The sequence below is a fragment of the Salmo salar genome, chromosome 01 (genome assembly GCF_965601325.2).
Source record: "Salmo salar chromosome 01, fSalSal1, whole genome shotgun sequence".
In the NCBI taxonomy this organism is placed as follows: domain Eukaryota; kingdom Metazoa; phylum Chordata; class Actinopteri; order Salmoniformes; family Salmonidae; genus Salmo; species Salmo salar.
In genome coordinates this window covers 146,484,175-146,497,476 of record NC_138291.1, presented here as the reverse complement: position 1 = coordinate 146,497,476, position 13,302 = coordinate 146,484,175, and the positions used below count along the sequence as shown (strand labels likewise).

General features: G+C 44.9%; 1 protein-coding gene across 9 annotated transcripts in view; it reads right to left on the bottom strand.

The window, feature by feature from the left end:
• Window positions 1–172: 172 nt before the first annotated feature.
• depdc5 (DEP domain containing 5, GATOR1 subcomplex subunit) overlaps window positions 173–13,302 on the bottom strand; it is a 28,879-nt gene continuing 15,749 nt past the window's right edge. For 5 of the 9 annotated variants that reach the window (XM_014131491.3, XM_045690357.2, XM_045690352.2 and 2 more), the window contains 10 exons: window positions 6,719–6,849; window positions 6,539–6,619; window positions 6,053–6,185; window positions 5,823–5,931; window positions 5,219–5,458; window positions 2,498–2,667; window positions 1,625–1,796; window positions 1,373–1,433; window positions 929–1,011; window positions 173–774 (listed from right to left, as the gene is read on the bottom strand). In XM_014131491.3, coding sequence (XP_013986966.3) covers window positions 476–774; window positions 929–1,011; window positions 1,373–1,433; window positions 1,625–1,796; window positions 2,498–2,667; window positions 5,219–5,458; window positions 5,823–5,931; window positions 6,053–6,185; window positions 6,539–6,619; window positions 6,719–6,849 — 1,479 coding nt within the window. In that variant the 3' untranslated portion in view covers window positions 173–475. Of the gene's footprint in view, window positions 775–928; window positions 1,012–1,372; window positions 1,434–1,624; window positions 1,797–2,497; window positions 2,668–3,226; window positions 4,492–5,218; window positions 5,459–5,822; window positions 5,932–6,052; window positions 6,186–6,538; window positions 6,620–6,718; window positions 6,850–13,302 lie in introns of those variants that run through there. The other 4 variants (XM_014131499.3, XR_001319569.3, XM_045690379.2 and 1 more) reach the window with 4 other exon arrangements.

The following is a 13,302-nucleotide window of genomic DNA, read 5'->3' as shown; positions in this document are numbered from 1 at the left end:
CCACTTTAATAATGGAACCCTAGTCACTTTAATAATGTTTAAATAAAGTTTACATACTGCTTTACCCATCTCATATGTATATACTGTATTCTATTCTACTGTATTTTAATCAATAACATCTGCTGTGTATGTGACCAATAAAATGTGATTTGATGTAGATGCGTATACCAGGTTCAGATTAGTTATTTTATTATTCACTTGAGGTGAAGAAAAAGTAGCAGCTTAGTAGCAGGACCAGAGGAAGGAGAGTCTCTGCTCCTCATGCATAGTCTTCATATTAACTGTCATAACACTTGACCTGCCACCTTGACCTAGATGCAAAGCACAAGTCCTGCCACAGATGGGACATAGCACACTTATACAAGGTGTTGTTGAGGAGAATTCTTCCCGAAAACCTCAACACTGCAGCCAATGCATTCCCATTTCAATTGATTTGTCTGTCTCTCTTTCTCAGTTTCACCTCTCCATCTCGTCTTCATGGAGCACTAGCGTTCATTTTCTCCTGGCAGCTGTCCCAAAAGTTCACCAGCCTCTTGTCTTTGTTGGCGCAGAAGTCAGTGAAGTCTCTGAGCAGGCGGTCAGCCAGCTTCTCGTCCCCAAGCACACCCGTCCTCCAAGCCTTGGTCAGCATGGTATTGTAGGCCCAGTAGTAACCCACCAGCTCTTCCGATCCAAACAGGCCCTGACTGGCTGATGCTGTTGAATTCCTCCTCCTCCGCTGCTGCCCGCTAGAGTACTTCCTCTTGGAGTAGGGCAGCTGGAGGAACACTGTGCCTAGAGAGGGAGGTAGAAGGGGAGCGGGGAGGACAGAGAGGGACAGGAGAACAGTACTGTGAGGGAGGGTGTTAGCGATATCAAAGGGCATATTGAAAAAAAATGTGTGACAGAATTAGAAATGATGCTCATCTTTGTGTTAATATGTGCCTACCTGTTACGTGGATGTATTGAGGTTTGTTCTCTGACGGGAAGTTGAAAGCAGAGGCAGAAAACTTGTCTTGGACAAAACCGAATCTGAGCGAGAGAGGTAAGTGAGAGAATCTTTGGATAAACACCTAAAGCCCTTTGCAGCACATATAGTGCCTCAGAGTTTATTTATAGACATCTCCATCCCATGTTTACAGAGAACAACAAAAACGTTTCTGCCACATACACCAGATAGGTGGAGTGAAATGTGTAGTTTTACAGGGTCAGCCATAGTAGTGCGTCGCCCCTGGAGCAAATTAGGATTAAGAGGCTTGCTCAAGGGCACGTCGACAGATTTTTCACCTTGTCGGCTCGGGTATTCGAACATGCAACCTTTCGGTTACTGGCCCAACGCTCTAACCGCTAAGCTACCTGCTGCCCTCTAAACTATGTATAGAGAATCACCTACCGGTATAGTATGGCCTCCTGAAAGAGCTGCATTCTATCCCAATACGTCTCTGGTTCAAACCCTGTCAAACAATTATCACAGCGGAATAATATAGACAAGCATGAACACCCAAAGCAACACCCAATAAATTGTTTATGCTTCTGCCCCTGAACGTTTACTTACAATCTATGTTAAAAATAGGTACTCTATAAAATGATGGAGACAAACTGTGTACAATGACAGTGGTGTAAAAATCTCCTAGTGTTTCCTCACCCTCAAACAGGTTGTCGCTGCCGTCCCTCAGCAGACGGTGGATGTGGAGAGGGATGAAGAGCTGGGCCCGCAGTGGGTCACCATATAGGTAGGAGGGCAGGGCAAAGGGCACCTCCAGGACGGGCACCAACAGGAACCCACAGGAGGCAGCCTTTCTGTGCCAGCCTTGGACCTGTCGAGATGGGAGTATGGTGGAGAGTCAAGATAAACATGGGTCTTGTTTTCAAACTCTCTCGTCCAAGCAAACAATGTGATGTGTAGTGATGTCGGGAATTAGTGAGCCGTTTTTCGCCCTTATGGTTTAATTATCAGCTGGCATGCCTTGTATGACATCCTGAAATATTTAATTTAGTCGTTTACTACATATCTGTGGCAACATCAAGAAATATGTCAGTAGGTCTTAAAAAGATCTTACATGAAATAATGCTGACAGGAACTTTTAATCTTAGTCTTAATGTGTAGAGTGCTAGACTAACTTTTTGCACTGGTGGCACTACCAACGTTTTCAGTCGATGGCACTAGCACATGATTTGGTCGCACCAATTAAATTGGGCCGTTTTTTGGGGAAGCATTTAGAAATGTAAATTCAAAACAGAGCACGATGAATGAACTGTGCATCGCAATCATTCAACCAAGACTTCGTACCAAACTTTTTGAATACCCATTGCTGTTAGAATACATTTTTATAAAAGCACATTGTGAACCAAAAACAAACGTGACCAGATAACAAAAAATTCACTGCCACCCTAGCGACCAATAAAACATTGTCAAGTCAAAGGGTCGCAAATGCGAGCGTTTTGGTCACAGTTTGAAGCCCTGAGAGTGTCTCTAGTGAGTCAATGGACATTCCCCCTCTGTCTGTCCTCGTCTTACCATCTCAAAGAGAACAGCTGCAGTGACGGCCATCCAGTGCAGCTTGACCTCGAAGGCAGCATTGAGGGAGAAGTTGCCATGATAATAGCAGCTGCACCACTCGGTGCGGTCGCTACGATTGTTAACGTCCACATCCAAGGTGACTGTCTTCTGCTCTGGAACAGTGGCAGCTGAGGAGAGAGACAAGGAGGGAGGGGAGAGAGAGAGCAAGGGAGTAGAGGGACAGGCCCAGAGATCAGGCCCAAAGGGAGAGATGGTTGTAGAGATGGACAGGCAGGAAGAGGACATTTACATGGATATTATGAGATTAAGAGGATGAGAGTTGTTGGAGTATATGGCATATGGTACAAATGTTTGTGATGGAGTTAGAAACTTCACGAAGAATGTTAGTAAGTTATCGAAAGTCAGTGAAGCCACAATATTCCACCATAGCATCCTCTCTTGCCCTGAAATACCTCTTATGCTCAGAATCTCTCTCCAGGGTTGGGGTCAATTCCATGTCAATTCCAGTCAATTCAGGAAGTACACCGAAATTCCAATTCAATTTCTCTTCAACATCTTTCAGTTAGGACAATTTGGAATTTGTTTTACCTTGTGAATTGACCCCAAACCTGTTCTGTACTGACTATGTGCTAAGGATGCATACATCACAATTCTTTAGAAATTATGATTTGTTTGTCCATATGATTATTTAATTCTGAAAAGGTTAGCGTGTTATTTTAAAAAAAATAAATTAAAAATAGGCCTATAGGTTTTAAATTACCAGTACACTGTTAATCACTGGAGACAACACAAACATGGTCATCATGACAAACATACGCATACAATAAATTCTTTCTACAGCTAGATTTTGGTGTCATTGTTTCATGATTTGCTGGAGAGGAACCATTGAGTTTATGTATAAATTACTATATTTTAATGGTACTGAATTATGATTCACAACTCATATTAATCTCACAGAAAAGTGTCCAAATAAACCAGATTTTATGGGAGAAAAGTTTTTGCATTTATGTTTTCAGCAATGTTGGGTACAATGACCATATCTGTTTTCTGAGCAGATGGGGGCATAGCCTACTGTTAGGGGTGTTTCTCTCCCAGTGTCAGACATTTTCATGGCAATAAGCTGGTTTATATAAACCAGAAATCCATTCCAAACTCATCAGTAATTTAAAGGGGCAATCCTTAGTTGAAACAATTACAAAGCGGTCACCCTGCTTTGGAAAAAGCTGAGGGATGGGCCTGGAGAAATGTAACCACTCTCAAATGAATAGACAGAGCTATGGATGCCCCCCCGCACCTCTCTGATTCAGAGCAGTTGAGTTAAATGCATTCAGTTGTGCAGCTGACTAGATATCCCCCTTTCCCTACTTTATAAATCCAAAAATGCATGTAGCAACTACAGATTGCCTCTAAATTGCTGTAAAAGTGGCAGCATAAACAGCATCAAATCACAGTAAGAAAAATCACAGTGAGACAGAGAAAGAAGGATTGGTGAAGAATCCCTAAATGCATTAACATTCTCACAACATTTTATAGTGGAAACGCATTAAATAGTATAGAGAGAAAAAGCAAAGAGGACAGTGCACTGCACACCACTGCACTACTGTACACAGCCACTACTACCACACCATGCACTAAACACACCACACCTAGTTCTCTAATTGGACGGAAAAGAGAACTACCACACCAATTACTGCTCTAATTGGAAGAAGTAGATGCAAATCACATCCATCAGCGATCTGATTGGATGGAGTTGTTTTCAAATCAGTCAACAGCGGCACGAGTACAACCATTAGATGTAATATGTACTGTACTTTACATACTGACATGCCAATTCAAGCTCCAACTGGAGGCAGAGGGGGTTGGGATGAGAATGGGAAGAGGTTTAGGTGTGCCACCAACCCAAGCTCTGCAAGCTGGAGTAGATAGATCACCAGCAATCACATGCAGCCCTGTTGTTGCCCGTATGGGGGATGGGTACTGAGGTCCAATGCCTTGTGTCACACAGAAGGAACAATGTCACCAGGATAATTATTAGTTCAGATGGCAAGTCATTGATTCAATGATGTGAGAGCAACGTTGCGATGGTGAGAAATTCAAGTCATGGAAAGTACTTCAAGAGTCAACTTGTCATTAGTATATCATGAATCATAGGCCAATTATTCAAACCTAAGAATAAATTAGCGAGAGTTTGATGGTTTTGATGGATGTTCGTAAGTTCCCTGAATGCCTCAATCAAATAGAATAGTAGCTCCTCAGTTATGGAATGATAAGTTAGAGATCAGCTTTTAACAAGTTCCTAATGATTTTTGGGAACTTATTGTCAACAATACAAACCAAGTTAATGGAAAAATGTCTAACAGGATCTCAACCAACCATGTCCCAATCTGATGACCAAGTTAGCACCACTTCATATTTGCATACGGAGGCATGCAGGAATCTTGTCTGGTGGCTCTGTGTGACACCTGCTATGGGACCCTCCCTCCCAAACCCCTGAGGGCCTGTTCCAGGGTATGTGTCTAAACCCCTGAGGGCCTGTTCCAGGGTATGTGTCTAAACCCCTGAGGGCCTGTTCCAGGGTATGTGTCTGACTGGAAGGGACGGGGGAGGCATGCTCATTCTGATTGTGGGGGGGGGGGGGGGGGAGTCATGCCCATTTTTGGGTGGGGTTGAGGTGGGTGGGCTGAGGCTCAGCTCTGGGGAGGAGCAGCCTGTGTGTACCTAGCAGTGCTGCGGCCTGGCTGCGTCCTCCAAAGCTGCGGCTGAAGGAGCTGTGCCTACTTGCATAAGAGGCGGGCCGGCTGGGCAGCCAGGGCAGAAGGAAGGCCGGGAGGTCACAAGGTCGACGCTCCTCCAGGACGAAAGCCACCTCAAACCACTTCCTCTGAAACAGGGCAAAGTCCTCCAGGGCTGCCGTTGACCAGCCCTGTGCCACAGGAGGGGGCAGCTGGGATGTAGGGCCTGGAGTACAGTAGAGATGGAGAGATAGATGTATGGTTATTATTGAGTCCGGTTAGTTGTTCTCGAAATGAGAACAATCAATATCGGCATGACTGAGAATCAATGACTGGAAAGAAGTCAGTGTGTGGAGCAGGCAGGGTTGGGGTCAATTCTACGACAATTTAGAAAGTAAACCAAATTCGCTGCATTGAAAAGCAAAGAGAGTTGGAATTTCAGTGCACTTCCTGAATTGACTGGAATTGAAATGGAATTGACCCCATGTCTGGTGGGCAGCATGGAGGACTACCTTGTCCCAGGAGAGCAAACCAACGTTAAAATTATACATTTTCAGATTAGCTTTGTGCAGACTAAGTGTCTCTTTAACCTCGCTCGCTGTCTTTCTCTGCCACTATCCTGTAGAAGTAGAAGCCATAGACAAAGGTCCTCATGGCATCCCCCGATGCATGGGCAACCAGGCCCTCATCCAGCATCTTCTACAGAAACACAGGGGACACAGCAATACTGTTAAAAACACAAACACACAAATGCTGGCTTCACTACATACAGTGTGTATCCGGCACATGCTTTAACAAAACCAGATAAACATATACCTACCTGCATGATGTCGACAGCCATGCCTTGTGTGGCCACACCCTCTACGTTGTTGACCAGCCAATGGACGATCTCAGCACTGATGAAGCAGTTAGGCGGCAGGCCCTTCTGCTCAGGTAGAAGCTGCACACCTGTTCTATATATATATATATCACATAACAGGACAGAACACTAGCTCAAACACACCCATCTAACTGCAGGGACAACAACAAACCATACCTAAAACACTTGAGGTATGTGTTGTGGTTCACGCCAACACACACTTGTTTTACCATCCTTGTGGGGACAAAACAATTGATTTCCACTCCAAATCTTATTTTCCCCTAACCTAACCTTACCTTAACTCTAAGCCTAAAAAAGCTTTTTTTCTTATGGGGACCGGCGATATGTTCCCACTTGGCGGAATTTTCCTTGTTTTACTATCCTTGTAAACACACACACACACACACACACACACACACACACACACACACACACACACGGTCTTACGTGGGGTGTTTGATGGCCTCTAGTATTTCCATCAGGGTGGAGGATGAGGACAAACACAAGGCTCCAGTACCAGACTGTCCACTGTAAACACAGACATAAAAGTCTGGTTAACATAACACTTTCCAATTAGAAACATGATTTTGAACACTTGACATTTGAAAAACTGTATTTCTTTCCCACCTGGTTTCTGTGGCTAAGCTGGGTCCTGTGTCCCCTGTTGCCTGGGCTGCAGCCCCACCGGTCGCCACCACCCCAGCCCCTACCTGACCACCTTTGTCTGTGGCTCCTCCTTCAGCAGGATCTGTAGAAACCTACAGGCCAATCACCAAAGGTTAGAATGAAGTCAAACAATGTCAGGCAGTCACTCTGCTGCATTCTATTTATTTCATTACATATCAAATCACTCCTGGTCTCATGAAGAGGATAACTCGCATCTGGGATACATTACCATGGTTGACTTGGCTCAAATCTGCCAGTTACTAGTGTAATGTGTGGTCTCTTCACAAACAACAAACGATGTGTCTATGGTAGACACATGCAGATTTCATGCCAGAAGGACAGTGCAGGATGCAAGTTAACAAAATAGCTACACGGGCTGAGTTTACCTTGTATCTTTATTGACCTATGTATGTGCACACTCACAGGGCCCTACATAAACTTACACACTATCATTCCAACACACACACCCGCACACCCACTCCATCATTTGCTGACACACACATAATATGCACATACATTTATACTGACTCGACAAACCCGCACACCCACTCACGTCTGCTGATGCTACTCTGTTTATATATTATCCTGATGCCTAGTCCCCTTACCCCAATACATATCTACCTTCATCACTCCAGTATCACTGCACATGTACAGTGCATTCGGAAAGTATACAGGCCACTTGAATTATTTCACATTTTGTTACGTAACAGCCTTATTTTAAAATGAATTTTAAAAAAAATTCCCTCATCAATCTACAAACAATACCCCATAATGACGAAGAAAAAACAGGATTTTAGACATTTTTGCAAATGTATTATCAACAAAAAACAGAAATAAGTTATTTACCTAAGTATTCAGACCCTTTGCTATGAGACTCAAAATTGAGCTCAGGTGCATCCTGTTTCCATTGAACATCCTTGAGATGTTTCTACACCTTGACTGGAGTCCACCTGTGGTAAATTCAATTGATTGGACATTATTTGGAAAGACACACAGCTGACTATATAAGCTCCCCACAGTTGACAGTGCATGCCAGAGCAAAAACCAAGCATTGAGGTGGAAGGAATTGTCCATAGAGCTTTGAGACAGGATTGTGTCGAGGCACAGATCTGGGGAAGGGTATCAAAACATTCTGCAGCATTGAAGGTCCCCAAGAACACAGTGGCCTCCATCATTCTTAAATGGAAGAAGTTTGGAACCACTAAGACTCTTCCTAGAGCTGGCCACCCAGCCAAACTGAGCAATCGGGGGAGAAGGGCCTTCGTCAGGGAGGTGACCAAGAACCTGATGGTCACTCTGACAGAGCTCCAGAGCTGCTCTGTGGAGATGGGAGAACCTTCCAGAAGGACAACCATCTCTGCAGCAGTCCACCAATCAGGCCTTTATGGTAGAGTGGCCAGACGGAAGCCACTTCTCAGTAAAAGGCACATGATAGCCCGCTTGGAGTTTACCAAAACACTCCTGAAGGACTCTCAGACCATGAGAAACAAGATTCTCTGGTCTGACGAAACCAAGATTCAACTCTTTGGCCTGAATGCCAAGCGTCACATCTGGAGGAAACCTGGCACCGTCCCTATGGTGAAGCATGATGGTGGCAGCATCACGCTGTGGGGATCTTTTTCAGTGGCAGGGACTGGGAGACTAGTCAGGATCGAGGCAAAGATGAAAGGAGCAAAGTATAGAGCGATCCTTGATTACAGGCAACATCCTGCCGCTAAAGCTGCCGTTTTCAAGGTGCGGGACACTAATCCGGATGCTTATAAGAAATCCCGCTACGCCCTCAGATGAACCATCAAACAGGCAAAGCATCAATCCAGGATTAAGATTGAATCCTACTACACTGGCTCTGACGCTCGTCAGATGTGGCAGGGCTTGAAAACTATTATGGACTACAAAGGGAAACCTAGCCGCGAGCTGCCCAGTGAAGTGAGCCTTCCAGACAAGCTAAATGCCTTTTTTGATCGCAAAGAGGCAAGTAACACTGAAGCATGCATGAGAGCACCAGCTATTCCAGATGACTATGGGAACACGCTCTCCTTGGGCCGATATGAGCTAGACCTTTCAACATTCACAAAGCTGCGGGGCCAGACGAATTACCAGGACGTATACTCAAAACTTGCGCGAACCAATTGGCAAGTGTCTTCACTGACATTTTCAACCTCTCCCCTAGTCTGTAATACCTACATGTTTCAAACAGACCACCATAGTCCCTGTGCCCAAGAAAGCAAAGGTAACCTGCCTAAATGATTACCGCCCCGTAGCATTCACATCGATAGCCATGAAGTGCTTTGAAAGGCTGGTCATGGCTCACATCAACACAATCATGCCAGAAACACTAGACACACTCCAATTCGCATAGCGCTCCAACAGATCCACAGATGACGCAATCTCAATCCACACTGCTCTTTCCCACCTTGGCAAAAATAATACCTATGTAAGAATGCTGTTCATTGACTACAGCTCAGCTTTCAACACCATAGTGCCACCAAAGCTCATCACTAAGCTAAGAAACCTGGGACTGAACACCTCCCTCTGCAACTGGTTCCTGGACTTCCTGATGGGTCGCCCCCAGGTGGTAAGGGTAGGCAACAACACATTTGCCACACTTATCCTCAACATCAAGGCCCCTCAAGGGTGAGTGCTTAGTCCCCTCCTGTACGCCATGTTTACCCATGACTCCAACACCATCATTAAGTTTGCTGACACCACAGTGGAAGGCCTGATCACCGACAACGATGAGACAGCCTATAGGGAGGAGGTCAGAGACCTGGCAGTGTGGTGCCAGGACAACAACCTCTCCCTCAATGTGAGCAAGACAAAGGAGCTGATTGTGGACTATAGGAAAAGGAGGGCCGAACAGGCCCGAATTAACATCAACGGGGCTGAAGTGGAGCAGGTGGAGAGTTAAGTTCCTTGGTGTTTACATCAACGAACTATCATGGTCCAAACACACCAAGACAGTTGTGAAGAGGGCACGACAACACCTTTCCCCCTCAGGAGACTGAAACAGCTGCACCAGAGAGCATCACTGCCTGGTAGGGCAACTGCTCGACATCTGACCGTAAGGAGCTACAGAGGGCATTGCGTATGGCCCAGTACATCACTGGGGCCAAGCTTCCTGCCATTCAGGACCTAAACTCAGCAAAAAAGGACCGTCTTTCAAAGATAATTCTTAAAAATCCCAAAAAACTTCACAGATCTTCATTGTAAAGGGTTTAAACACTGTTTCCCATTCTTGTTCAATGAACCATAAACAATTAATGAACATGCACCTGTGGAACGATCGTTAAGACACTAACAGCTTACAGACGGTAGGCAATTAAGGTCATAGTCATGAAAACTTAGGACACTGAAAAGGCCTTTCTACTGACTCTGAAAAACACCAAAAGAACGATGCCCAGGGTCCCTGCTCATCTGCGTGAATGTGCCTTAGGCATGCTGCAAGGAGGCATGAGGACTGCAGAGTGGCCAGGGCAATAAACTGCAATGTCCATACTGTGAGACGCCTAAGAGACAGCGCTACAGTGAGACAGGACGGACAGCTGACCGTCCTCGCAGTGGCAGACCACGTGTAACAACACCTGCACAGGATCGGTACATCCAAACATCACACCTGCGAGACAAGTACAGGATGGCAACAACAACTGCCCGAGTTACACCAGGAACGCACAATCCCTCTATCAGTGCTGACTGTCCGCAATGGGCTGAGAGAGTCTGGGCTGAGGGTTTGTAGGCCTGTTGTAAGGCAGGTTCTCACCAGACATCACCGGCAACAGCGTCGCCTATGGGCACAAACCCACCGTCGCTGGACCAGACAGGACTGGCAAAAAGTGCTCTTCAATGGCGGGTCGGGGTTTTTGTCTCACCAGGGGTGAAGGTCGGATTTGTGTTTATCATCAAAGGAATGAGCTTTACGCCGAGGCCTGTACTCTGGAGCGGGATCAATTTGGAGGTGGAGGGTCCGTCATGGTCTGGAGCGGTGTGTCACAGCATCATCGGACTGAGCTTGTTGTCATTGCAGGCAATCTCAACGCTATGCGTTACAGGGAAGACATCCTCCTCCCTCATGTGGTACCCTTCCTGCAGGCTCATCCTGACATGACCCTCCAGCATGACAATGCCACCAGCTATACTGCGCATTCTGTGTGTGATTTCCTGCAAGACAGGAATGTCAGTGTTCTGCCATGGCCAACGAAGAGCCCGGATCTCAATCCCATTGAGCACATCTGGGAACTGTTGTATCGGAGGGTGAGGGCTAGGGCCATTCCCTCCAGAAATGTCCAGGAAATTGCAAGTGCCTTGGTGGAAGAGCGGGGTAACATCTCACAGCAAGAACTGGCAAATCTGGTGCAGTCCATGAGGAGATGCATTGCAGTACTTAATGCAGCTAGTGGCCACACCAGATACTGACTGTTACTTATGATTTTGACCCCCCCTTTGTTCAGGGACACATTATTCCATTTCTGTTAGTCACATGTCTGTGGAACTTGTTCAGTTTATGTCTCAGTTGTTGAATCTTATATTCATACATATTTACGCGTTAAGTTTGCTGAAAATAAACGCATTTGACAATGAAAGGACATTTCCCCCCCGAGTTCATATAATAGGCAGCGTCAGAGGAAAGCCCATAAAATTGTCAAAGACTCCAGTCACCCAAGTCATAGACTGTTTTCTCTGCTACCGCACGGCAAGCGGTGCTGGAGCGCCAAGTCCAGGACCAAAAGGCTCCTTAACAGCTTCTACCCCCAAGCCATAAGACTGCTGAACAATTCATCAAAAGGCCACCCTGACTGCTTACATTGACTGACCACCCCCCCACTTGTTTTTACACTGCTGCTACTCAATGTTTATTATCTATACATAATCACTTTACAAATTACCTCGACTAACCTGTACCCCCGCACATTGACTTGGTACCGGTACCTCCTGTATATAGCCTCGTTAATGTTATGTAAATATCTTATGTTAATTTTAGATTTTTTTTACTTTAGTTTATTTATTAAATATTTTCTTAACTCTATTTCTTGAACTGCATTGCTGGTTAAGGGCTTGTAAGTAAGCATTTCACTGTAAGGTCTACACCTATTGTATTTGGCACAGGTGACATAACATTTGATTTGATGAAAACCTGCTCCAGAGCGTTCAGGACCTCAGCCTGGGGCGAAGGTTCACCTTCCAACAGGACGACAACCCTAAGCATACATCCAAGACAACACAGGAGTGGCTTCGGGACAAGTCTCTGAATGTCATTAAGTCAGAGCCCGGACTTGAACCCAATCGAACATCTCTGGAGAGACCTGAAAATAGCTGTGCAGCGACACTCCCATTGTCATTATGGGCCATTATGTGTTAATTGATGGGGGGGAAACAATTTAATCCATTTCAGAATAAGGCTGTAACTTAAAATGTATAAAAAGTCAAGGGGTCTGAATACTTTCCGAATGCACTGTAAATATTGGACTTTTTAATATACAGTACCAGTCAAAAGTTTGGACACACCTACTCATTCCAGGGTTTTTCATATTTAAAAAAATATTTTCTATATTGTAGAATAATAGTGAAGGCATCAAAACTAAGAAATAACACATATCGAATCATGTAGTAACCAAAAAAGGGTTAAACAAATCTAAATATATTTTACATTTGAGATTATTCAAAGTAGCCAACCTTTGCCTCAATTCCAGCTTTGCACACTCTTGCCATTCTCTCAACCAGCTTCATGAGGTAGTCACTTGGAATGCATTTCAAATAACAGGTGTGCCTTGTGAAAAGTTAATTTGTGGAATTTCTTTCCTTAATGCGTTTGAGCTAATTAGTTGTGTTGTGACAAGGTAGGGGTAGGTATACAGAAGATGGTCTTTTACCAAATATGACTAAGTCCATATTATGGCAAGAACACCTCAAATAAGCAAATAGAAACAACAGTCCATCATGACTTTAAGACATGAAGGTCAGTCAATCCACAAAATTAAAAACGTTGAAACTTTCTTCAAGTGCAGTCGCTAAAACCATCAAGCTCCATGATGAAACTGGCTCTCATGAGGACCGCCACAGGAAAGGAAAACCCAGAGTTACCTCTGCTGAAGAGGATAAATTCATTAGAATAACTGCACCCCAAATAAATGCTTCACAGAGTTCATGTAACAGACACATCGCAACATCAACTGTTCAGAGGAGACTGCGTGAATCAGGCCTTCATGATCGAACAAAAACCCCAACAAAAACACTACTAAAGGACACCAATAATAAAAAAATACTATCTTGGGCCAAGAAACACAAGCAATGGACATTAGACTGGTGGAAATCTGTCCTTTGGTCTGATGAGTCCAAATTTGAGATTTTTGGTTCCAACCGCCGTGTCTTTGTGAGACGCAGAGTAGGGTGAACGGATGATCTCCGCATGCGTGGTTCCCACCGTGAAGCATGGAGGAGGAGGTATGATGGTGTGGGGGTGCTTTGTTGATGACACTGTCTGTGATTTATTTAGAATTCAAGGCACACTTAACAAGAATGGCTACCACAGCATTCTTTAGCGATACACCATT